The 27924-nt window shown below is 35.3% G+C and overlaps 2 protein-coding genes across 2 annotated transcripts; one reads left to right on the forward strand and one right to left on the reverse strand.

The window, feature by feature from the left end:
• Positions 1-22119: 22119 nt before the first annotated feature.
• LOC129948986 (uncharacterized protein K02A2.6-like) lies at positions 22120-23922 on the forward strand. Its single transcript, XM_056060155.1, has one exon. The coding sequence runs from the start codon at positions 22120-22122 to the stop codon at positions 23920-23922; it is 1803 nt and encodes a 600-aa protein (XP_055916130.1).
• Positions 23923-24034: 112 nt separating this feature from the next.
• On the reverse strand, positions 24035-25630 carry LOC129948987 (uncharacterized protein K02A2.6-like). Its single transcript, XM_056060157.1, has 3 exons — positions 25300-25630; positions 24280-25251; positions 24035-24150 (listed from the first exon to the last, which is right to left on the reverse strand). The coding sequence occupies exons 1-3, from the start codon at positions 25628-25630 to the stop codon at positions 24035-24037; spliced, it is 1419 nt and encodes a 472-aa protein (XP_055916132.1).
• Between the last annotated feature and the right edge of the window lie 2294 nt (positions 25631-27924).

The raw sequence follows: 27924 nt of genomic DNA on the forward strand, positions 1-27924 counted from the left end.
TTCTAACCCAACGAAGAAAAGATTCATCAATACCCAAAGCACGCATGGGATAAGAGAGCTTGATGCCAAATTCTATTAAATGCCTCTGAGATATCAAGTGCAATTATTTTACTTTCTCCAAAACATTGTAAAGATTCGTTCCACTGCTCGGTGAGATGAACCATGAGGTCGCCAGTGGACCTATTGCTACGATAGCCGTATGCTGGTATTAAGAGGCTTCCGTTTCTCAAGATATTTCTTTAGCATATAATTAATCAAGATTTCCATGACCTTAGAAAGAAGGGACGTTAGTGCTATCGGTCGATAATTTGAGGAGAGGAGGATTCGCCGTTTTTGGGATTAGCTGAAAAATTGCAGTTTTCCAACTACTCGTAACGAGCCCAGAAGATTAGGATAGATGGAAAAGCTTACGTAGTAGTCTTGCTAGCGTGGAAGAACACCTCTTCAAAATAATGGCGGGGATACCATCCGGACCAGCGGATTTAGGAATGTAGAGATCTTTAAGGACTCTCGGCACAGTACGAGTACGAAAATAGATTGGTCCCATAGAAACATATACGCTTTCAAGAACTGGGGTAGTAATGACACTATCTATTACGGAGGAATTTCCGGCGAACTGCCTTGCAAACAAGTTAGCCTTATCAATAGAGCTAACTAAAGGAGTGAATTCCTCATGTTTTTATATATGACCAAAAATTCGTACTGCTTTTGGGACATTGCAGTATTTTTTGCCGTAATTTTTGGTCATGTACAAATTTAAAATAGGTTTTTGAATTCTTATACTGCAAGAGCTTTTCAGGAGTTTTGAATGCCCTCCGTGCGAGCTCTCAAGAAGAAGGATAGGATTATGTATAAGATATGGATCCGCATTGTTTTCCTGTTATGCAGCTAAGTATAGAATCACTGTACTTAGAAATGTAGTCTGAAATTTTCCTTAATCTATTAAACTGTTCGGGGAAGGCTTTTTTCTTAAAACATTGTGCTAAAGATTTCTTTGTTGGATAAAACCATTGCATATCATTTTTAAAGCCGTCTTTTGAATTTTGTAAAAGGGCTTCAAGTGTGGCACTTGCTCGGATGTAGAAAACCTTAACACTTATCAGCATTTCTGGCGATTTAAATGTGATTTGAATTTAATAGCAAATATAAAAGGCTTAGTAAGTATAATATGTCATGAAAAGTGCTTTATCAAATCTGCCGTTTGGATTAGGCTTAAAACTGTAGGTCCTTTCATCCCTGACAACAGTACTCGCACACAGGAATGGATGAGAGTTGTCAGTCACTAGGCCCTAGTTCTCAAACGGACTGTTGCGCCACCCAATTTATTTATTTGTTTATTAAGTAATATAATGGTTAAAAGTTAGTTTATAAAAATATGGAAGAATGTCGGAGACAAAACATAGCCCTGAGGCACACCAGCTTCAATGTTGTGTATATTAGTCCTCAGATTTAAATCCGTCCAATTTAACTTGTATGCGGTTGGAAAGATCATTTCTACCCGAATGGAGACAAAATTCATTGATTCCCAATTTAATGCACTTTTGATAAGAGGGATTTTTGAAATTCACAGGAAAACAAAAACCGCCTCAGAGAAAAATAAACAAAAACTATTCAAACGCTTTTTTTTGTTATATTGCATTCCTTGAAACCAAAACTTTTTAAACAAATGCATTGTACTGATTTAATGTCCATTCATAACAATTCAAATAAATCATAAAATAAAGGTGGTTAAATAAACCGCAAAGATCACCTTTAACTGTGCTTAGTTTTATAATAATTACTTTTTCATTGTGCTTCATTTTCAAATAGCTTGTGGTTAAAATGTTACTTTTAAATAACCTCTAGCCATCGTAGTTATGTAAATTCTGTTTCACAAAAGGTCTATTATTCGAATAAAAAGAAAACTTATACATTGTTCTAGGTACCTTTAAATACACCCATAGAGGGGTTGGAAGGACGATTCTGCTTCGAGAATCAATTATTATATTTTCCCATCTCATTTCCATGGAGAAGAGAATACCTAGGTACTATATTTCAGTACATTAAAACTCTATCCTCTTTCTCTCTCTCTCTTTTTCTATAGTTGCAGATATTATAGAGGTTAACGTAAATTTCCAGCGACCAACCTTAAGGACACCACCCTCATATCTACCTGTACATAAGCCGGTTGTATATGATGTAGATGAATGTAAGGAACGTTCGTTGATCCTTTAACTACAATCCTATTTATATAGTATATATGTGCTAGGTAAGGTACACAGGTAAGGTACTATATTTCAGGTGTGATATTCATCTCAAGGCATTACGATATGCCATAAGAACAGACTTTATGGTTTGTGTTTTGTAATTCAATTACTAGCATACTGTGTGCTCCTCAAGGCATGTTGGAGTAGCAGCCTTGCAGAAATTTACTATACGACTATGCCTGCCATTTTGGCTCCTTATTCGCATCGGTATCAGCCGCAACAAGGTGGAATATTTTCGTCATAAAAATGAAACTTTTTAAAGGGTTACTCTTTAGCTTCTTCTTACTTAATACTTACAAGTATATCGACTTATGCTGATATTCCAGAAGTTTATCGATAAAATGTAAGTATTTCCCAGTCTAGGATCCTGCAATAGGGTGTGGTGAAGTCAAAGTGAATCCTGTTCATAAATGAAAAACAACCTTAATATTTTTTCAATATCAACTTCAACGGGTTAAATTTGTGGTGGTTTAGAAATCAAATCCCCTAAGGTATGTTTTGAATAAATTCTCACACGAATCTCTATCCTGATGTGTGTGGATGTTTGTTTTTCTATTTGTTTTGGAATTATTTTTGTTCATTTACATTTTATAATTGAAAATTGAATGAAAAAAACTCCAACTGGAAAAAAGGACAGAATTTAAATTTAAATTTAAATCAAAACAAATGGAAAAACCCAAAGGCTCTTAATGGAAATGGATTCACATATCCTTTTGTGTTATGTTTACGTGTACGCAAGTAAAAACGCTCTAGTTTTAAAACTTTGTTAAAGTTAGTATGCCTAGCCAAGCCATATTCGACGGAAGGTAGATCCTTTATTATAAAATATATGTATATTTTTGTTTCAATGGCATTTCCTGGAACTAGTAGTTAAAAATATTGTTGAAAACCATATCACAACATATGGATAACCAGGAAGTGCGAGAACTGTTATAATTATTCAGATGAAATCATATGGAAAAAGTTTTTTATGTTTTTCTTTTATTGTTGAATGGATTTTTTTTTAGAATTGTATAAATTATGTGTTAAAAAATTAACAGTAGAATTAAACTTTGGGTTTTAATCCTTAATATTAAATTACATTTTTTTAGTTTAATTGTATGTTTTATTGATCTTTAGTTTAATTTATTTAATTAATTGGGTTTTAAGGTTTGAAGTATAGTTATGCACAAAACGAAACAATTTTAATAATAAGACTAGGGTTGCCAGGATTCGTTAAATGTAAAATAAACAAATCCAGATTTTCAATGTATTAAGTTTCACTTTTCTCCCAAAAATCCTTACGAATCTATTGGCTGTCACACATTTAATAAAAATCAATCACTTCCTTCGAGTGAAATAGCCAAACCAAACAACAGAAACCTGACAAATACAGAAATTGACCAATATTTACAACAGATGGACGAAACAATAAACCAACGATCGAACGGACAATATCAAAGTACAAAGAACGGGACCAAATGGACGCTTACAGAAACGCTACTATTGACGCACTACGTAAGCACAAGCGTGGCTTACTGACTAGACTCAAAAACTTGTACAGACGACTCACAGACCCACATGACTTGGATGTAAGGACACTGAAGTCATCAATACAAAATTTCAATCTATTGATTAAGGGGAACTACAGGTTATCAATAAATAAGTACTGGGACCGCAAGCTCCGGTCAGTTAATTCCAGTGACCCTAGTATGTTCCCTAAAATCAACAAGATATTCAAGAAAAAGAACGATAATGACCTTCCGAGTCTGAAACTCCAAAGAACCGAAGAGAACAGAGACGTACTCAGGACAGCACAAATAGATCCAAAAGAATCCATCTTTGACGATGACTTTTACATAATTAAAGATCCGAAGGAAAAAGTGCAGGCAGTGGGAGCTGCCTTCCGCAAGTGTGCAAGGTGAATGTTAGCACTCACCCCAACCATGACCTGGAAAACAGAGCCCTACTTAATCAATTTTACCTTCGAAATGATATGACACAATGGCGATCTGAGAAATGCGGTTCAATGACGATTCCTTGGCAAATGCCATAACCGCTAAGCAAACGATACCAAGTCCCTTGTTAATGACGAATGTTGAGGTCCAGCTCATCTTGAACTCAATAAAAAACAAAAAGTGAGCAGGTGCCGATTAAATAATTTAATAATGTACTGAATAATGCATACTATCCAGTGCATTGGAAGACCGCTGTGGTTCATCCTCTCCCGAAAAAGGGAAAGGACAACTCCAACCCGTCAAATCTTCGGTCGATAAGTCGTCTTCCGAGCATCAGCAAAGTTTTCGAAAAGATCATAAATAGGGCTCTGACTAAGTGGGCTGCGGAAAACAATATAATTCCGGATAAACAGTTCGGGTTCAAGGCGGGTCAATACACAATTCATGATGCGTCTATACTCGTTTCTGATATCCAATGGAATAAATCAAAACATCAAGTCATAGGTGCTGTTCTGGTTAATTTGGAAAAGGCCTTTGACACCGTATGGTTAGAGGGTCCTTACCTAAAACTGAGCAGGCTTGGCATAAGCACGCCATTGTTGTATATACTTTATGATATGCTTAACGGTAGAAAGTTTGTTCTCAAAAGTGGCAATGTACCTTCTACTGAAACATTCCTAATTAAAAATGGTTCTTTAACAGGGAGCGGTGAATTCGCCGATTATCTTCAGCATTTACATCAGCGATCTGATAGGTAGTCTTACAAAGGCAATTGGGTAGAATTCTCTTGCAGCGTGATTTCGACAAGAATCAGCGATATTGCGACGACTGGAAACTGAAAATAAATGTGCAGAAGTCAGAGACAATTCTGTTCCGAACTCCGTTGGCTAGAGCCACGAGTGATACGTGCAAGAATTGACGCAAGATGGTCATAGCAAACATTAGCAAACAAAAAAGTAGTGAAGTACCTCGGTATCTGGTTAGATCAGTATTTATATTTCGACAGACATATAAATGCTGCTCTGACCAGGGCAAGAGGAGCTTTCGCTCTGACGAAACGGCTGTTTTTAGCAGTCGGCTTGACCCCAGAGTGAAGGTAATTTACTACATGGCCCTTATACGGCCGATGTTTTAATTGGATCTTTTATGGTTATCCTGTGTGGTTCAACGTTGCTCCTTCCCAGATGGAGAAGTTTCGGGTGTTCGAGCGACATTGTTTATGACGCTGTACGGGATTATATTGAACAGCGGAATCTTCTTACGTGCATTACTATTCCAACGAGGTCCTATACAACGGGGCTCCAATCAACAGAACTGACAATTTCGTGACAAAACTCGTTCGAGGTAACATTATAAGAGCAATGTCTTCGACCAACAATTTAATTTTCGGGGCGTTCTATCCGTACGACGAGAATTTTGAAAGTGTAAGCTTAAACGGTTTCATTCCACCAGAGGCATTCCTATTTTTAGACAGATGCGATCTGATACAGGATAGATTGGAAGCTTCGCTAATCTACCACATCAGACGAAAAACCGTGAATAGGCGACTACTGTACAATCGGTACGTCATGACACAAGACGGAGAAGAGCTCCGTAGGTTCAGTAGGGCTGTGTCCGAATGGTACCGAACTGATAGGGTGAAGCAGGAGAACCAGTTTTGGTGGCTTTAATCGGCTTTTGATAGTTGGCAGTCGCGATGGATTTGCTGCTGTGGTTGTTTAAGTTTTAAGGAGTTTATAGGTAGTTTAAGTTTTAAGTTTTAATTTAATTACCGAATTTTAAGTAGTGTTTAAGTAAAAAAAAGTATTGAAATAAGTTTTTTTAATGTTCTAAGAAATACAAAAATTAATAAAATTAAATTAAAGTAAAAGAGAAGTTTTATAGTTTAACTTAAAGTTTATTAAAAAAAAGAAAGTGTATTTAAGCGTCATGCTGGAGCTCTTGGGTTTAATCCCTACATTTTTTTTCGACGGTACTGCCTCTTGCGAGGAATTGACAAATCCTCCAAGAGTAATTTTTGTCGTGAATTTGTTTGGATCCAGCTTGAAACTGTAGGTCGCCACCATGCCTGACAACAGTGCTCCCACACAGCAAAGGTTGAGAGTTCTAATTCAATAGGCCTCACTTTTCAACTTACCGTTACGCCACCTAATTTAATTTTTTATTTTTATACAAAATATCGATAACTTTAACCAATAACATCTCGTCAATTATAAATCTAAGCTGCTAGATTCTAGCAATTTGTTTGTACTAAATAAATTTGTTTATAATATTGCTAAACACATTTACTTTATCGTGTTTAACACTGTTTCTACTTTTTAGATTTTGACAATTTCAAGATATCGCCACAAAAGTAAGAAATGTATGAACAAAAAAAAGAGTAAGTGTCCCGTACTACCCTTTTGATAAGGCTTAAGTATTAACTGCAGTAAACACTTTTGACGAGCGAAAAAACCTGAGTTATACAAATTTAAAGAAACAAAAATCAAAGCTTACGTCTACACTACTAGAAAATTAAAGTATCGTAGGCGAGTACTAAATGTTAATCTTAAAGGCTTAAATTAGGGAAACGAATTTTGAGATTTTGAAAAGTGTTTAGTTTACTATAGGACAGACAAAAAAGAGCTCTAGTTCATACAATTTATTTTTTGAATTTCTATGTTCACTGTGACTGTTTTTAGTTGGGTGAAAAGAAAAACAAAATTTAAAATCAGATCACATCAAAACCATTTATTTAAAATCAAAAAGTTATGATGTAATCCTTATTCACGAATTTTATAAATTTCATTTTTTCTTACTATAATTCCATTTTTCATATAAATCAAAATCATTTAAAACTTTTAAATAAATTTTTCAAATAATTTTCAACAAATCATGTGTTTAACTTTTCAAAACCCAAAATCCCAATTAAAACTTAATTTAATTCGAATTCCTAACATCCACGCTAATGAAGTACCAAAAACTCAAGTAATTTTCAGAAAGACAAACAAATTAAAGCTACACACTCGTCGTCGTCGAATATGAAGTGGATAGGGATTTGTTTGATTTGCACTTCAAACTCAATTTTGTTCAATTATTACTTTCAATCGATGAAACTATGTATACATATAAAATGTAGTTCAAACTACAATCCACACCATTATCATCCCTCCCACCACCAAAAAAAGGACCATCATCAACTATTTTACTCGTATTGTACTATCACTTCAATATAATTGAGTTCAATGCAAATGACGTTATGAAAATAAATCTTCCTGCCATTCTAAAATGTTCCTTCAAACCAGCATCCTTATATCCCGTTTTAAGCGAACGACGACGTACGCTCCCCTTATCGTATTTGAAACAATCGAAATTGTTAAAAACTTCGGTCGCGAAAGTAAAGCAGAGAATCAACTCAACTCAGCTCCACATCCCTGAAACGCTTGAAACCAGCACACACCATATTCGTTGAGTTGGAGTGAATGCTTATGTTGTACGCTGGATGCAGGAGAGTATATGCTTCAAATAATAGCAAGTTGCTTTCACTCTAATGCTTCTCCATCTTCACACTCCAGTTCCCAGTTCAGCAGTTCACCAACCAGACCACATTAAAATTTCACCCATATTTAGATAAAGTTTTTCAAGGATGACTTTGTCGTTTCGTTCGTCCTCGTTGTCGTCGTTCCCTTCCCTCTGGATGTTTATGGGAACATAAGCAGCAGCACCAGCACCAGTAGCAACCAAGAACCAGCAACATGCATGTTTAAATGTAATAAACTGAAAGTGGTTATTTGTCTTGCCACGGATATAATGCATTTAGGTAACATGAGAACAGGCTATGTGTTGTAAAGTGTATCCTCGTAACTCGAAGGATTCTTTTTTTTCTTGAGTTCTGTTCGGTTCGTAAGGAAAATCGAAGAAAATTCACATAAACCATTTTTCACAATTTCCATTTTAGAGGTTGTTTGCGTGTTTTCAGCCCCACATTGTAACCTTACATATCACAGACTGAGTTAAGGGAGGGAGAGTAATTGTGAATTCTGTTTTCTGTGTTACCATCCCGCTGCTGGAACAAATCAAATCTCGCTGTCGTTATGCCACAACAAAGGTCCTTTAAATCACATGCATAAAATTAAACGACCTACCGTTCGATTCAACCATCAACCAACAACAGCAGCAGTGGCAGCAGCAGCGCAGAGGAGTAGCGCATTCCTTATGGTATTGGAAAATGTAAAATTTTTCACATATTTCCATTGAGTATACGCCACCGAGTACGAGCCGAAAATTCCTGTTTTGCGTTACGTATCGGTATGCTTCTGATGGCAAGGATCTGTTATTATTGATTTATACCTATTTGCTTTAGTCACACCGACAATCTACCGCACCTAGCTGTACCACAACGTTTGTGTTGTGTTGATGGTTTCGATGATAGCGGAGAAGAAAGGGCTGGTGGGGGAGGAAGTTGGTTGTTGTGAAAATTTTATTACAAAGTTAATGAAAAATATCCTGCTGTTTTATTAATGTTCTAAGGTTTAACGCGCGGTGTTTGTAAGAATTTTGTTTTTATATTTTGTAAACAAGTGCATCAATTAATTAATTGGTTGGTATAAGTTATGTGGTATATTTATATGAGAACTGGCATGGCGTTGCTTATGAAGGAAATTGGTAGTAAAAAAAAATTTCATATGCTTTTGAAATGAATTTTCGAGGTAGGTTTGAAGGGTAGAAAATGGGGAAGTTGTTTACTGAAAAGATGAGATATTGTAAATTGTTTTTTTTTTTTTTTGTTCTTCTTTTTGTTTTTGTTCTTCTATGGGAAGGCAGATGGAGTTTGGAATATTTTACTTTTGAGGGACCTATAAGGAAATTGAAAATTAACGGACATTTACGATTATAACTACAGACTGGTAGAAAATGAGGCTTTTTGAATGAAAAAATGAAATCAACGAAGAGTTTAAATTTCTACCAAATACCCAATGGTCCATAAAACTCCTAGTTGGCTTTTTGTCCAGGTAGCTTGATTGAATCGTCTAGAGTCATAATTGAAAAACACTAGTGCAAGTCTATCCTTCTGTGTAATGTAATTCAACCCAATTTATTTCAGTTGGACATTTTCTGTGAAGAATTGTGCAGATAATGATTTCTTTTTTTAAGAAATTATAACAAGATCATGGAAACCGAAGAACCAAATTGAAGTCCTTGTGATAACGTTGATACTTTTGTTTATAATTTTTTTAGTGTTGAAGGTACAACGAACTTATAATTAAATTTGTAACTTCTTATTGGAATTAATTAATTGGTCCGATTCGTCAAATTAACAATGTTAAAATATATCGACGTTTCAAAAAAAAAAAATTGGGTGGCGCAACAGTTCGTTTGTGAACTAGGACCTTGCGAATGACAACTCTCAACCATTCCTGTGTGCGAGTATTGTTGTCAGGGATGGAAACAAGACGTTTCAAGGTCCCTCGAAATTCGAGACTCCATACGTTCGGCATCCTTTTTTTTCAACTAGCAGAAAATACGATTTCAAATAATAATACTTATTTTATTTTTGACAGATAACAAATAACATCGAATTATGATGAAAGGACTTTAAAAAAAATTTGATTGTTGATTTTTTACTATAGCAATTTATAAAAAGTGAACAAATTTCCTTGAACCAAAATATCAATCGAACGAATAACGCTGCTGACTTCAAATCAAAAAAAGGTGGTTTTACGTCCAAAATAATTGTATACGCTTTTGAAATCTGGTAAAATTAATAGAAAATTCAAATTGACTGTGCTCTTTACGAAAATAAAAACCTGTACAAAAAATGCACAAAATTTTTAAAAATTTTCGAGAATAAATGAAAGTTTCGATTTCCAAATTATTTCATTCTATACGAAATATTATTGTTAATATAAGGTTATTTTCCTAAAAATCCAATCGCTGTTCTTTGATACAAATACAAATCTTCAAAAAATGATAGGTACTAAAAATTTGCAAATTTTAAAGAAATAAAGCTTAAAAGTTGTTTATGGATAGCGTACATATTGAGGTTCCTTAACACATTGACTACCAAGCGATAGTAACATTATGGCTTACGCCATTCCAAAGCATTTTTTTTTTTCATTTTTCTGTATGTTAGTACTTACAAAAAAATGTCCAACTAATTCCACCTTTTTTGTCATCATAACTGTGAAATTTAAACGGTATTTGTGTATCACACGTTTTCGTACGGAGGCCAGCCGGCGTGGCCCCATAAAATAAATTATACTCGTTGGAGCCACGTCGCACAAAAACGTACGACAGTAGTTTCTTCGTGTTGTCTTGTATTATCTCCTGTGTTTTTAGTAAGTGTTACATAATTGATTGCGCAAGTTGTCAATACTATTTTCCGTACAGTTATAGGTTTGCAAATGCAAAGACAAAATTTGAATGAAAATGAGGTGGTAAGGGAACCAGAAATGCAAGAAAGTGAACAAGATTCTTCAAGCGACGATTTGGACTTTGATGATAATTGGCTACCAAACGATGATCCTAACTCAGATACCGATTCGAAACATAAAGATTTGAACGCGGTTGGTGCGGAAATTCTAGAAAGTGATGAGGAAGAAATGCTTGAAGAAACCGAGGAAACACCAACCTTGATTGGTACAAGTGACAACGTACGCTGGATGAAGTATTCTTCCCGCCAACAAACCTTTACTTTCACTGGAAGGTCCGGTTTCCTAATAGACGTGCCTTATTAACTATCAGCTGTCTTGAATATACACCTTATAGTTTTGGAAACAAATTGGCATGTATAGCAGCAAATACATAGCGTTCCAATAACTCATGCATCAGAAAAAAGAAATGGGTTCCCACAAAAGCCACAGAGATAAGAAATTTCATCGAACTTTTACTAGGGATGAGCCTCGTAAAGGTGAGATTGTTGGAAGAATATTGGCCGAACACAAAATATTTACAATTTTGGCATTCCTGCTAAAACTATACCCAGAAATCGTTTCCAGCTTCTTCTGAACTTCATTTATTTTACTGACAATACCTCCGTAGCGGCAGGAGATAGAATTGGAAAGCTAAAACCTCTTCTGGACATGCTGCAGACGAAGTTTCAGATTGTGCTTATACCCGACGAAAATATGGCCATAGATGAAACGGTAATTCCTTGGAGAGCCAGGCTAGTTCACGACAGTATATACCAAACAAAGCTCATCCTTATGGTGTTAAGTTATTCAAACTTTGCTGGACTGAAGGTTTTACTTGGTCTACTAAAATTTACTCCGGCAAAAGGTCAACAGGTGTTAGAGAAGTTAGTTCGGCAAAAAATGTTTGTAAAAAACTAAGTTCTTTATTGAAAGGAAAAGGTCGCACTCTATTTACTAACGATTTTTATATATAAATTCTACCCAAAAGAGGTTATGAATGCAAATCTAAAGAGAGGAAAAATGGTAGCACGTGAGGAAGCAAATGGCATTGTTGTTCTAAGTGGAAGGACACCCGAGAGGTCAGGATGTTATCGACAAAACAAACTCCTGTATCTGAGCAATCGATTCCTGACCCAAATATTCCATCCACCAGTAGAGGCAGGAGAATAAACAAACGCCAGGGAAATCGTGAAAGGCCCCTTGCTAGTATTGAATGCTACGGCACTGAGAAGAGGTCTAAAATGGTGTAGGAAAGTTGCCATTGAATTTTTGCTGGGAATGGCAGTTGTAAATGCTTTTTTAGTTTACAAAAAATCCACAAAAAGTGTAATGCAAATTCGAAAATTTAGAGAGCAGTTTGCTGAAGGATTATTGGACCTACTTTCTCCACAACCCATTGCTTCAAAGAAACATTTTTATAAAAAAGAAAGGATCTAAATGGTAAAACTATAAGACGGACTTGCTTTTTATGTTATGCCCAAACAAAAAAATGTCAATTCTGCTTACGAAAAATATAGTTTTCAGTATTTTTAAATTTATAGGTTTGAGTGTCATCCTGAATTAAAAAAAAGAGGCTGGGGTCCGACCCACGCTGATAACTTCAAATCACGTCTGTCAATTTGTCTTTCTTAAAAGTTTGTAGGTTTACGTGTTTTCTTAAAAAGTTTGTCACTTGAATAAAAAATTACCAACAATATTTTGCATATAATGAAATTGTTTGATTTCGAAATCTATTTTTGTAAACAAAATTTGTAGTCGAAAACAAATTTTTTGAAAATTTTAGTAGCATTTCTTAAAAATTGTATTAAAAGTTTTTATTTCTTAAATAAAAAAATACAAATTGGATGAATGAAATTAATTTAAAGTCAAAATCTTTTATTGTTTAAGAGATATAGAGAACCGAACATCAATTTTTAATAAATTTGCGTAATATTTTTTGTACATTTTTATACAAATTTTACAGAATTTCAAAGAGAATATTTTTTATAGGTCACAATTAATTTGAAGCCAATACTTGAGATTTTTCAAAATATATTTGAGTCGAAAATCAATGTTTACCAAATTTTAGTGATGTTTTTTTTGGGATTTCATTTTTAATAAAAAAAAACTGTCAATGCGATTTTTATCATAATTTTACCAGGTTTTTTAAGCGTTATTCTTCGTGGCACTATATTGTTTTCGATTTTAAATCGTTTTTTGTTTGTAAAATTTAAGACCTGAGAAATATATTTGTTTTCAGTTTTTTTTTCAAAAACTGTTTATTGGAATTGTTTTCAAAACATATTTGTTTTGGTTTGTGAAATATTTAGGGTTAACCAAATTTGTCACCTTTTTTTTTTAAAGTGATGTGGTAAGAAAATAGCCCATAAATTAGTTTGAGATTCCTTTCTGCATTATTATATGTATAATAACATTTATTTGAAGTCGATATCTCTACTGGTTCTTGAGGTATGGATGACAAAACAACATCGCGAACGTACGTACACACGTACGCACCGACATCTCTCTAAAAATCTTTTATTTCGACTCTAGGGACCTTGAAACGTCGGAAAATGTCAAAATTTGTAATTCGATAAATCGGACCGATTACAATAACTTCCTATGGGAAGTTAAAAATACTTACGCCAAACGCCAGTTCCTAAAGGCTTGTAGTTTCTGACATAAGCCAAAACTACCAAGCTTAGATTGCATTTTTTAAAACGAGATCTCTATGTTTTTGTATCAAAACAACAACATTATTCTCTTCTGTTTTTTGTTTTAACTTTAAAAAATTAAAACTCACATGTAGAATGAAAACCGTCCGTCAAGCCAACATCAGCATCACCATTATCATCACCATGAAGTATGTAATTGCATTTCGCTTCCATGCACTTAATAAATTACACTCTACTGAAGGACGCACGTTCCGTTCATATAGCACATACGAAGGAAGGAAGAGTTTATTTAAATGCAAATTTGAAAATTTTTCACTCCATTATTGCGTGCATTTTTCAGAAAATCATCTCTGGAACAACAATCTACCTTTAACAACAACAACAATGAAAAACAACAACAATACCAGCAGCAAAAAAAGACATCTGACCTGTCACTCAGTAAAGTGTTTACTCTTAAAGGAAGTATATGCTCAATCACCCACTTTATCCATCAGCTAGCGTGTTGATGCAACGCAAATGTTGAAAAGGAAAGAAAAACTCTTGGTTTTATTTTTTCGAAATATATGAATTACTTTTTATATGCAGAACAGATACTTACAGTAAATCGACACGATACACGTCTGTATATTTCAACAAAGAGATGAGCATGATCATTTATTTTAATTACTTTATCCTTGGGACTTTATAAATGGGTCCGATAATTCCTTATACGTGATGATTTACAAGAAGATTTTTGATAAAATTCTTGAAAATAAATTACCTGCTCAAAGGTAAGTGTTTTTAAGTTGAGCACTCAATTTGAACATTTCTCACCTTTTCAAATAGAGAAAAACGACTCATGTTATCAAACTGGATTATCAGGATTCGTATCAGTGCTTACAAAAGGTCAAAAGTGCCACCAAAATCAGGTTTTGTTTTTAAAAGACTGTAGACTAATGAGAGGTTTTCCCAAAAAAAAATCCTTGAAAACATTGAAGTCGAACGTAAGACCAACTTAAACAGGGTACCGCAGGGTTCTGTGTTCCCTCCATTTTTTTTTTTCAGTTTTTATCAGTGCCTTTGACATGCATCAAAATTCAAAAGCCTTATGCCCGTATCAGTGAAGTCAAAATCACTACAGTTTGATATCCCGTCAATGCAATCAAATGTACCACAAGGTTCTGTTTTATCGCCAACACTTTTTTCCTTGATTCAATTATTGATTTTTTAGCTGAAAATTAGTTAAGTGCTTAAATTTAAATCTTGTTTTAAAAGTTTAACCAAAGTTCAATGGTTTTGTTTAGTTTAGTTTTCCAAGGTTTCTTACATATTCCTTAAAAAAATCTATTCGAAATCACTTTTCAAACATGTCAACAAAATGACGGTTAAGAATTCAAATTCAGGTTTTTTTCAGGCTTCAGCAAACTTCATGTGACATTTGAAAATTTTTGTTTGTCAATTTTTGTTCTGTATGGAAGGGAAGTTTCGTGCTTTTCTTAATGATATAGCTTCTGAGTGCATATTACTTTGAATTTGAGAACATTTTCCAGACCCTACGTAAGTTAACATCACATCTCCTATAGTTTCATATCACATCCTCGCATAACTTCAACACATAAAGGACACTTCAAAAACTTCCACTTGAAGTTTTGAAGTTGAGAGAAAAGGCATGTACCGTTATTTCTGTACGTTGTATGTACAGAACATATATGTATGTGTTGAAAGTATATTGCAACCTGAGTGGATTTTAAGTATTTAGATGACGACAAACAGCCTCCGGGTGGCAGAAGCGGCACGGCTTGAAGGAGAGAGAGAGAGTTTCTGTTCAGATGCATTTCTATTCCCCATGAAATTTGTGCTTAATTTGTTAGAAAATTAGTTTATAAAACTTAAAAGCCTGTGTTGTGTTTATATCTCCATATGCTCATACTGTATACTCGTTTATATCCAAACAGAGGGCTTGATGAAAACGAGTGTAATGAGATTTTTTCATAAAGTTAGTTCTTTCGCTAGTTGATGTTGTAAATTCTTCACAACAACAAAAAACAAAACATCCTTCGAGCAGTCAATTCCAGAATCCAGACAGAAAGCCTACAGTGTGTTTTATTATTTTGTCTTCTTCTTCTTCAATTAGCAGTTAAAAAAATAAGTTGCTCCTTATAGATCCTTATAGAAGTCGCAGTAGTCAGTTTACGGAGGTACCTTCTTTATGTGTGTATAGGAACAAGACAATTCAAATTACCATCATTATTGTCCCATTGAAATAATTGCCACTAAAGCAACTTCTCAGCAAAATCTCTATCATTCTTTTAAACGACTTTTGTTCGTTCTTATAGTTCCTCTGTCTTCTGTCTTCTATCTTCTGTTTGCAAATGACAGAGACAAAGTTGAATTATTTTTATTATGGTTTTTTATTTTTTTTTTTCATCTTGCAATCCTGCAGTGTGTAAAAATAAAACCTGACCACCACTGATTGTGCCATTGCTGCCTCTTCCATAGGTAGGAAGATATACCTTCGTCGTCGGTCGTTATCCCGGAAGGAACTGCACAAGAGTTATATTATATTCTTTCAATGTCCTTCTGGTCCTTGGTTTTCATTTTTATTACAAAAGTATATATGTTTGTTCTCTTACCTTCAGGGGGTAAACGTCATTTTTTTTTCGGTTTCTGCTGCCGCCATTTAGTTTAGAACCTACTTTATGATGAAGAAGTTCTTTCCTTATGTCCCAATTGCAAAAGCGATCCGGCCTGGTCGGCGGTGGTGGTGGTGGCATGGCAGGAGGTTATGGAGTAGGAAATCATTGAATGGAAAGTTATTTCCTACTGTAATGACAGACACGCCAATAAAGGACATAAAATGTTATGAAACGAGGACATTAAGAGTACTCCTGAGGGATATGACTGTGACTGGTCATTCGAGCAGTGTTACAATTAATAATTTGCATTTGGGTTATCTTATATTCTTGCAAATGCAGAGATGATTGCTTTTGGATTTGAGTTGAGACTGAGAGTGCTGATGATTTTGGAAAATATATGTATTGAACATTGAACTGCACAGGAAACATTTTAACCAATGTTTTGTTTTCAAAATGAATACAATTAGTAGGTGAAGATTTATGAAATTTTGTGCAGCTTTGTAGATTTCCAACAAATTTTCTCAAAAAAAAGGTTAAAAAGATCAAACATTTAAGTTTAGGAATGAAAGGCTTTGAAATCAATTATTTAAACGTTTTAAAGTAAACCACTCAGCATTCATGTTTTTTTGAGAGCTTGGAAATCTTTTTCGTATTGGAATTTTTTCAAGAATCATTCAGGATTTAACAAAGACAAATTTGGTATGTTCTCAACACCAATCGTTTAACTGAGACAGCGAAGGGTTCATGACTTTAAATTTTAATTTAACAAAAAACCTCAACTGACGAATATTGCCACCAATGCATTGCAATGCTGGCTCCTGCGCCAATTTTCAACTTTTGTTCACAATAACTCTACAAACAATGTTGTGCTCCAAGTGGTCAATCGTTTTGGGCTTATCGTCGTAGGCAATGAACTGCGCATATGTATCCCCACTAAAAATAACCAAGCGGCTGTAGTTTACATGATATTGGAGGCAAATCTGTAAAATAAAAACATGAGGAGTTCTTCGTCTTCCTTGGTTCCTACACTTCTTGTTAATGAGCTCCAGTTGAGACAGTTCAACGCTGCCAGTGAGTGTTAGGACTCCACCTGTACTCGAGAGCGTTAGTGACTCTATGGGATCAATCTTTTTTCTCACTCGTACTGTGGCAAGAGTTCTTAGTACTAAGCACTCGTACTGTGGCAAGAGTCTGCTGGCCCTGATGTTGTCTCTGCTATTGTTCTGAATAGATATTTTTTAACTCTGGCGAAACCACTGCGTTAGCTTTTTAATTTGTCATACTGTGCAGGTCTGGCTCCGAGTGGATGGAAAACAACATTTGTCCAGCCCATTCCCAAAACAGGCAAATCTTCCTTACCCAATGTTTACCAACCTATTGCACTTTAGTCTCTTCTTTCCAAGAAATATCTTGAATAGATCGAAAGCTTCTTAATAACCGACAATACGGCTTGCGCAGCAATAGGTCCACTAGTGATTTCATGGTTCTTCTTGCCGAACGGCCGAGCAAATCCTTACATTGTTTTAGAGAAAGTAATTTTCTTTATTATTCACATTTCAAAAGGATTTGATAGGTTCTCTAATCTAAAATTCGTGCTTTCGGTTTGCATGAATCCCTCTTTTATTAGATTTGTGATTAGATTACCTTTCGGAGCGTTCAATACAAATAGTTTTGGATTGGTTCAAGTCTCAAAACCACAAAAAAAATACTGGTGTACCTCAGTGCTCTGTTTTATCTTCTAAACTCTTTCTCATTTTTATTAATGACCTTTGTTTCGCTGACGGTAGTATTCTTAGCTTTTCATATTCGTTTTCAGACTCACATCCCGCTTTTTTGAATGTGGAACTTCAACGACAAATTGTGATTAGCTCATTAAATTCCGACTTAAACAGCGTTGTACAATGGAAAAAAAAGAATGAAATTTAATGCTTTGGAAACCCGGTGATGTCTTAAAGCGTGGTATACCACCCTCGCTACTTTCCATGGATGGAACTTGCATAAATAAGACCATTTAACACTTGTGAAACTATCACATACGCGATGTCATTTAAATTGCATTAAGATGTTTGGGTTTTCTAAGGCGATGCAAGAAATTTATCCCGCCCTCTGATCTGGGGGTTATCTACAAGACTTATAGATGTCCAAAGCTTGAGTATAACTCGCATCTCTGGGTTGATTCTCCTTCAACTTACATAAGCCTCTTAGACAATATTGGACGTAAAGCATTTAAATTGATGGTTGATAATTTCATCGTTAATTGCTTTACGTCGCTTGAACATCTTATTTTTGCCGTTATTTTAACGATGTATGCTCTAGAGGAATAGCCAGTTGCATTATTTCCCTTAAACAGTTCATCCAAAATACTCGCGCTTCTAGGTTGTATACCTATGTACCTTTCCTAATGCTAACACTGTGTCTAAAATCCACTTGAGTGTGCGCTTATTAAAAATGCGAGGGTTGTTAACGTGAAATTATAAGAAAGCGTTGTTTGGGCTTCAGTCTATTCACGTTGAAGTGCCAAACCAAATTTAAAATTTATCACTTGATAACTGACAAAATGGTCCTCAGTTTAAATAGTGTTGCAAACTTAAACAAAAAACTAACACGTTATTAATTTTTCTGGGCTTACTAAAAGGAAATTAAACTTTTTGCATCGTTAATAAATATGAATACAAATTTGATATATGATTTCAAAATGGCGAAATTAAGATCTTATTAGGTTAAACAAGAAATATAAATTAGCTACTGATGGCGAATCGTCGACTAAGCTAATACCTGCTTGTTTCTTTAAATGTTCAATTTTATTTATAGCCATACTTTCAGCTCTCATTTAATGTTATTTTTTTGTTATTTGTATCTAAATCTTTTTGGAAAAGATTAAATCCGACATCTCATTAATATTTGAATATTTTCTTATACTTTTCGCATAAAAATTCTTAAGCCAAAAACAAAAACAAAAAAATATCCCAAAACAAAATTAAACAATTAAATATTATTTCCATAGAAATTTTCTGACCCGAAAAACGTATACAAAACAAACGATAAATGAGACAAATAAACCCAATTGTAAGCAATTAAAATTCCAAGTTATAACATAAAGAATCCTTAAATTATATCAATAAAACACCAGGCTGCAGATCCTTTTTCCTTACACACACAAAAATAAACACAATGAAAAGGCTCAAAGAATAAAATAAGTGCGAGCATAACAAAAACTTGAATAAACACAATAATAAAAATTTCTAATTAAAGCCACAAAAAGCTTAAGGCAAACTGACGCCCTCCACCGACCATCGCCGTCACGTCAAAAGTTAACACAATCATTAAAAAATTTCAAAGAAACGTGTAGGTTTTTTATTTAGAAATCAACGTCAACAATGATGAACTCAAATCAAATTGAAAATTAAACCTGGGTAATTTACATATATACTATTTAAAGTCATTATTTCTTGCATGACATAAGACATCGTTTGACAGCAACTAGTTTAAGGCGGAGTTCACGCTTGATGATTCATGTTTTGACATTTCCTCATTTTGTCCCGTTGTTACTTATCGAAAGAAAAATTAAAAATGTCTGCTTTAGTTTCCTGTCTCTTTTAAACTACCAAGTTGGAACGAGATAAAATGACGAAACGTCGAAATGAGTCAGCTTGAAAGAGTCACAATGAATCTATCAATTTTATTTATAACTTTCAATTCTATGAATTATAAATAAAAACAGGAATGAGACTAATCAGGAGTTGAATCCCATAAGAAAAACCATTATTAAACCATTCCTGAATAAGAAAACAACACAAACGTCATAAATGTCATTGAAGTTGTCGACAAGGCCAACCCTTGTTCGAAATTTCTAGTAGCTACATATATTTGGTAAGGGTGAGGTGTGGGGATTGTCTTGTTTCAATTTCAATGAAACTTCCTCTATTGTACAATAATAACAGATAATAATTACAGACTGCAATATAATTAGCACTACTCCATGCGAATGTGATCATTAAAATGTCGTATAGTAGTTTGAAGTTTGATGTTAAGGGTGTTGTTACACTACCAATAGATGTAGCTATAACTAGTTTAATTGCGTATGATGGTTGTTTGCTCTTAAGCAAGACTGTCTGTCATTTATAATTATTTATTATTGAGAAATTGAAATTACATTGAACAAATCTGTAATTTTAAGGAAAACAAATGTTTTGATTTGAAAATAAATTGAATTTGAAAATGTTTTAATTGAATTAAGCAATAATAGCATTTTGCTTATTAGGAAGTGAGCAAGGGCATTTTGATTAGGGTCAAGGAGCCTTAAAATTTTTGGAGTAAGAAAATATTTACCCCACAAATGACACCACTGTCGATAGTGATTTTAAATTAATAAAGTGGTATTGTGACAGCTTGTCACGAAAAAGGGTAGATTTCCAAATGTTTAAGTTTTCGTTTTTGTGTTGTTGGTGGGCTGCAGAACTTCTTGATGAAGGGATCTTTGTTGTTGGTGATGTTGTTTCATAACTTTTCTTGAAACCGAAAATACTTAATAAAGTTAAACCACAATTATTATGGAGGATTCGACTTTAAATGACAATAGTAAAATTTTTAAAAATGAATTCAATTTGTATTCATCATTAAACAGACATATTTTTTGTTGTTGAACATTAAAAATCATCCGCATTATATCTCGCGTTCTATAAGTGCGAATATAAAATCTTAAAAAACTTGAACAAGTAATGTAGAAAAACGAGTTACAACAAAATCAAAATATTATAATTTTAATTTGACCTAAGATGAGAAGAAGAAAAAGTTCAATAACTTATTTTTTGTCTATTTTTATTTTGTCACTATAAAATAGTATTTTTTGACAAAAAAATACTAAAAAAAAATTAAAATTTTTGAAGTTCTAATGATTGTTACTAAACTTCGAGAAAAAAAGTATTTGGATATATACTTTTATTTGGAAACTTTTACCATTCTTGAACGAATATCAACGACAGAGGTGAGTCTCTTTTTGATTATATTCTTAGTACTAACCTCTTACTAAGTAATGTTGCAAATGAACAATCCTTCATCACCAAAACTCGACAAGAAGTCTTAGACATAACTCTTGTCTCTGACACTGGAAAGTATCTAAAGAACACTCTGATCATAGATATATGCAGTTCAATATCAATGTGGATGAAAACCCTAGTCCATTGACTTTTCGAAATTATCGGAAAACTGACTGGGCTTCATACAGGAACTCTAACGCTAATGAACTTGACAAAAAAGTCAATGACCTAACCTTAGCTACGAACAGATTGCTAGAAATTGCTTGACCACTTAAACAAATAAGAGGATTCGCTCAGAAAAGAATGCAGGAAACTCTTCAACTGAGCCAAAGCCGCAAGAATAGCCTCTCACTGGGATTCTTACAAAGGATCCCTAAGAATTTACAAGAAGGCACTAAGGAAATCCAAGCGATCTTCTTGGCGATCCTTCTGTGGCACGATGGAAGAACCTTATGAACCCCCAAGGTTACGAAAAATTCTTTCAACTATTTCAACTAATCCAGTGACGCCAAGCTGATAATCGCACCAATCCTTGAGGCAATTTTTACCAGATATCTTTACCTGTCCATATTCCCTCGGCATAAAGAGAAGCTAAAGTTGTTTTTATACCCAAAACAGGTAAATACTCGCAAGTCAATCCTAAAGCTCTACGACCTATAAGTCTATCATTATTCCTTCTTAAGACCTTCGAAAGTTTGATTGATATCCATAAGAATTGATACAAGACTTCTGTCTTCGTCTCAACATGCCTACTGTAAAGGTAAATCGGTGGAAACAGCGCTACACACCTTAGTACGCACTGTCGAATATTCCCTCCATCATAAAGAGTTCACTATGGTTGCTTTCCTTGACATCGAAGGTGCCTTTAACAAGGTGGACACATCTGTAATGACATCTGCACTAACATCACTAAATATAGAAAGTTCGGTTCGGGAGTTGATTAATTTAATCTTGACTAGCAGAATAATTAACTCAAAACTGGGCAACTCTTCTGGCAGACGATTTGTAAGTAGAGTGTTGTAATCGCAACCTTAATATTATATATTATAATCACTGTACTTGTCATTGACTTACTCTGAATTTATATATGTACCTATTTTGACATTAAAACTTTATTCTGAATTACGAAGTCTTGGTGTTCACCTCTACTTATCATTTGGCGACGAGGATTTTTTTTTCTAAATTTCGAACCACAAATTGCGATAATTCAAGGAAATTACCAAAGGGTAAGATAAAACGATGGACAAAGCAACCTTGGAAGCTATTTTAAAATCACAAAATGATTGGATGGCACAGATTTTGGAGGCTCAGAAATCATGGATGGAGACAAACACGCGGGGCACAGTTGTGGGCAGTTCAGGTATGTCAGTTGTTCAGCCTTTTCCGGCTTACAAAAAAGATGAAAACTGGAAAACCTACTTGAAGCAGTTGGAGCAACATTTCGAGGCGTGTGGAGTTTCAGAGGATAAACAAAAGCGCGCATTTTTCCTTTCTTGGATTGGAAGTGATAACTTTGAAACTCTTCAGAAGCTCTATGGGGGAGAAGACTTATCTACAAAGTCGTTCAAAGAGCTAACGGAGAAGCTTAGTGAGCATCTCGTGTCCAAAATTCATGTTCTAGCTGCCAGATATCAATTTCACAAAACTTCGATGAAGCCAGGGCAAACGTATGCCGATTGGGTTGCTGATCTTCGAGGTGTGGCACGCAACTGTAAGTTTTCTTGTCCAAAAGAAACGTGTTCAGAATCGTACGTAGATAACATGATTCGTGACATCATTGTTCTCTATACTCCGCATGACACTGTTCGAACGCAAGCTTTACAAAAGATTGACCCAGAGTTAAAAGATGTGTTGGATATAGCCACTGCATACGAGACAACACAAAAAACATTTTCGGCGATCAAAGAGAACAATAATGAGATGGAGGTAAATGCATTATCGACCTCAAAGGGATGTTCTCAGTCGCGCACACAATCCGATTCAGCGAGAAAATCTTGTCCCAGCTGTTTTGTGAATCACCAGAGAAGCGATTGTCGTCACAATAAAACTGTTTGCCATAAATGCAAAAAAATTGGGCATATAGCAGCTGTTTGTTTGATGAGTGTGAACGATGGGAATGCTAGTACGGTAAATTCAAAACGAAACAAAAAGCACAAGTCAAACAGAAGAGACAAAATAAAATCAAGCGGTAAATATACAGCTAATTCAATTGAACAAATTCATTTTAGTGAAGTCGTTGCGTCACATGAATGTGCGATGGTGAAAGCTGAATCAAGGCCGTGGATTATGGTGGATGTCGTTGTCAATGGGTGCCCGATGAGATTCCAGGTTGACACGGGGGCATCTTGTTCGCTAGTTGGATTAGAAGGATTCCAGAAATTGGGGCAACCAAAGCGCTGTGCTACAACCAAGTCTCTCCAAGCATACGGTGGAACACCACTAAGGTTAAAAGGAGAACTGGCTGTGCAGGTGACATACGAAAATTCCACACATAATATGAATTTGCTCGTAGTTGATGGCTCTGGTGCGAACATATTGGGACTAGATTGGTTTAAAGCTTTCAGCTTAAAGGTTCAACACTCTATTTTACAAATTAAATCTAATGATTTTCTTCTCAACAGCATTGAGACGTTATGCAAGAAGTACGGCAGACTTTTTTCATCGGGGCTAGGCAAGTGCACATCCTTTCAAGCTCACTTGGAATTGAAGGACGGTGCAGTGCCAAAGTTTGTACGTCATCGTCAAATTCCCTATGCTCTCTTAGATGGAACGAAAAAAGAACTAGATCGCTTGGTGGCCGAGGGAATTTTGTCCTGGGTTCAGCGCACTCAATGGGCCGCACCGGTGGTGATCGTCGAAAAGGCTAATGGTGGGATACGGATTTGTGGCGATTTTAAAACAACGGTGAATCCACAAATCGTATGCAATCGTCATCCACTTCCTCGACCACGAGATTTATTTCACATGGCATACGTCCCTCTAATAAGTAGAGGTGAACACCAAGACTTCGTAATTCAGAATAAAGTTTTAATGTCAAAATAGGTACATATATAAATTCAGAGTAAGTCAATGACAAGTACAGTGATTATAATATTTAATATTAAGGTTGCGATTACAACATCTCCTCCGCTACAATTACAAAGGATGTAAGCACTTAGCATCCTTGAGGGAACCGTACAGGAGCCTTTTTAGGTCGTTTGGATCTTCTTAGTTCGAGTGGACCAGCTGGTGAATCCATATCCACATGATTGGAAGCGTGCTGGTGCACTTCTGAAGTTGGTTGGGTGACTTGTTCAAATGATTCCTGCTTCGGTTCAATTTCCATATTTTCAGATGAACTATCATCATTTTTTTGTCTAAAAGATGAAGAAAATTCATGGTTATTTAAATTAACATTACCTTCCATTGAATCTTGTTTAGAACTTGGTGAAGTTTCTGAACTTCCAATCAAAGTCGAGTCTGCTTCAGGTTGATGCTTCAATAACCGTAATTGGTTTTGATGACGCCTTATGTATCCTCGATCAGTTTGGATACCATACATGTTACTACCCAACACGCTAGTAATAACTCCATTGCACCACTTCTTAGACTTCCTGTATTGTCTGGCTAGAACTTTTTGATTTGGTTGGAATTTGGGTTTTTGTCTTGAAAAAGACATTTTATGTTGGTTCGGTAGAAAACACGAAAGCAGGTTCCTATGTTGTCGTCCGTGCAACAGCTCCGCTGGAGACTTTTGTGAAATAGGATTCGGTGTTGCTCTATATGTCGAGAGAAACACGTTGACTGCAACATCAGTATTCTTCTCCTCTTCGAAAATCTTCTTAAACGCTTCTTTAAATGTTCGCACGAACCTTTCGGCCTGACCGTTAGAAGCAGGATGAAATGGTGCTGTTCTCCAATGTTGTATGGAATGGTAGTGGCAAAATTCTTCAAAAACCTGAGCGGTGAATTGCGTACCATTGTCCGTCACTATCGTCTTTGGAAGTCCTTCAATGGCGAAAATCATCTGTAAAGCTCTTATTGTAGACTCAGAAGTCACCGACGAAAGTGATACCACGAATGGAAACTTGGAGAAAGAATCCACGCAAATCAGCCACATTTTATTGAAGAATGGACCCGCAAAATCCAAATGGATCCTTTCCCAAGGATTTTCTGCTGGTTGCCAATTCACGTATTCTTTTTTCGGATTAGATGCTGATGTTTGGCATATGACGCAGTTAGCTACCAATTTCTCGATCTGCTTGTCCATATCTGGAAACCAGATATACCGCCTTGCTAACTGCTTCATACGCGAACAGCCCCAATGACCTTCATGAATATATTTCAATGCTCTGGACTGCAGAGCTTCCGGAATAATGACACGATCATAATCTGAAGTCAAGAGAATCACGTTATTAAATAAAGAAAGAGCTAACTTACGTTCGAAAAATGGTTTCAGCTCCTTTTCGTTGCTCGCCAGTTTAACCGGCCACCCTTTCTTGATGTACGAAGAAACTTTATTTAACAATTTATCATTCTTAGTAAGATTTCCAATGACTGTTGCATTTATTGAAGTGGTGTCTAAATCTTCCAGAATTAAAGTGTTTACTTTATGCAAATTATTATCTTGTTCGTCGAAAGACACATCTGGCCCAATTGGAAGTCGTGACAAAGCGTCTGCGTTGGCATGTTTCGCTGTAGGTCGATACTTTATTTGGTATCTGTAAGCCATCAAAATATAAGCCCAGTTCCGAAGACGTCGCATAGTCATTTCGGGAATCTGCTTACTCGGGTTGAATATCGCCGTTAGAGGCTTGTGATCCGTCTGCAGCTCGAAAATACGGCCATACAGGTAACAATGAAATTTTTTGACACCGAAAATAATCGACAACGCCTCCTTCTCTATTTGACTATAGAGTTTCTGATGGCAGTCCAAAGTCTTGGAGGCAAATGCAATCGGCCGCTCCGAACCATCTGGAAACCGATGGGAAATGACTGCGCCAATGCCATAACTTGAGGCATCTGTTGCCAAAATAATGGGGAGAGACACATCAAAATGCGCCAGCCGAGTTGCTTTTAGGATGCTGTCCTTCAAACTCTCAAACGCTATTTGTTGTTGACACCGCAAGGTGGTGGTCTATCCCCTCTCCTCTGGAACCTAGTGGTCAATGAAATCCTAACTAGTCTGAATGCGGATGACTTCAGATGACGTTGCTATAGCAGTTTCAGGAAAGCATCTTAACACCTTAAAAGAACTCTTACAAAATGCCTTGGACAGAGTAATACTTTGGGCTGATCAGTGTGGACTGGGTGTTAACCCACACAAAACCGATGTGGTTTTATTTTAGAGGAGATACAAAATTCCATTTGCCAACCCTCGCTATATCAAAGGAATCCAATTAAAATTCTTAGACCTGGGTCTAAATTAGAAACGCAACGTACAGGAAGGAGTCAACTGTAGCTCTATTCTCTTGGAAAAAAGCTATTGGTAATAAATGGAGCTTGCAAGCCAGAGTCACGCATTGGCTATACACATCGGTAATCAGACCGATTAAATAAATAAAGTCCAAAGTTCAGCTTGCCTATGTATAAGCGGATCGTTTTGCTGGACCCCTTCTGCGGCACTAGACACCTTACTCTACCTAAGACCTCTTGATATATTTAGCAAACAAAATTGCTGCAAGCTCTGCTATTCGCCTCAAAGCAGTGGACTAACAACAACAACAACGTATTATTAAATGACTTTTGCAGAAGCTGTATGGACGAGGAAGAGGAGGAAACAATTCTTCATCTTCTCTGTACATGCTCTGGCTCCAAAACGCAAGAATTACATAGGAGAATTCTCCTTTAACGATCTAAACGACCTAAATCATATCAGAATAATCAGCCTATCACGTTTCGTTAAGGACTTAAATTGGTTCCATTGAGCTTAGGAGCAAGCCTCAAGATTCATGTGGTATCACAATGGGCTATTAAACTGGCCTACGTGTGTCCGTTTTCATCTTGAATAGCCGCTTTAACTTACCCTACCATTCTTGAGAAAGAATAAACACTTTTTTGATTTAACCAGATTTACAGATTTATCCATCAAGCACCTCCAATATTCAAATGAAGAACATAATTTTTTTAAATCCAACAAAAAAGAATCCTTAATTGAAACAAAAAAATTCCCTTAGAATAAAAAGAAAATTACGAAAAAAAGAAAGAACATTTTCATCTCTTAAATGATTACATCATTAGAATAATGTATGCATGCTGTGCTACTGTTGGGGTAGTTTCGTCAATTTTTTTTATTTTTTGAACATTTTGTTTAAGGATAAAACCACAAGTACAACCATATCCTGCCGGCGAACCGCAAAAACGTGTTGAAAGGATAACGAAAATTGAGTGAAGTTTATTTTTGAGATGATGAAGATTCAGCACGTTCTATTTTGGTGCACTTCTGCTGCATGCAACAAAAGCTGTAATTTGCTCATTTTTCGTAGGAATATAAAAAAGGGGTTGTAAGTGTATTATAAAGTAGAGAAGGAAAAAAGGACATCACGTGGAAATAAATGTTCGTACTTGTGCTTTTACATACATACATATATTAAGAAAGTAAGGGCTTGAAGGGTTCAACAACATTACCAAACCATACTAAATAGTTAAAGGAACCCAAGTTGAATATTATAAATGAGAAAATTTGACAACAAGTTTGAAAAACCAGCAATTTAAAGTACATCCATAATTCTTGGCAGAATTTATTGGAAAAGATTATTCAACATTTTAAACAAGCAGAAATAATGGCAAAATGATTTAAGGTCTTTGGTTTAACCTACCTTTTAGAAGGAAGTCATTTCGAAACCTCAACCATACCCAGGATGGAATTAATGAATTTTAACAAGAGAAACACTCAAAAGCTCATACAAATATTGACAATTCTTGGAATAAATCAAATTTGAACAAAAAATATAATAAACATTTCACATCACACACTGTTTATTTATTTATTTATTATTTTTCTCTTAATCCAAAAGTACCCTCACCAGTGATGTGAATAATTCGGGGAAAAATTCAGGTTGCCAA

The sequence above is a fragment of the Eupeodes corollae genome, chromosome 3 (assembly GCF_945859685.1).
Source record: "Eupeodes corollae chromosome 3, idEupCoro1.1, whole genome shotgun sequence".
In the NCBI taxonomy this organism is placed as follows: domain Eukaryota; kingdom Metazoa; phylum Arthropoda; class Insecta; order Diptera; family Syrphidae; genus Eupeodes; species Eupeodes corollae.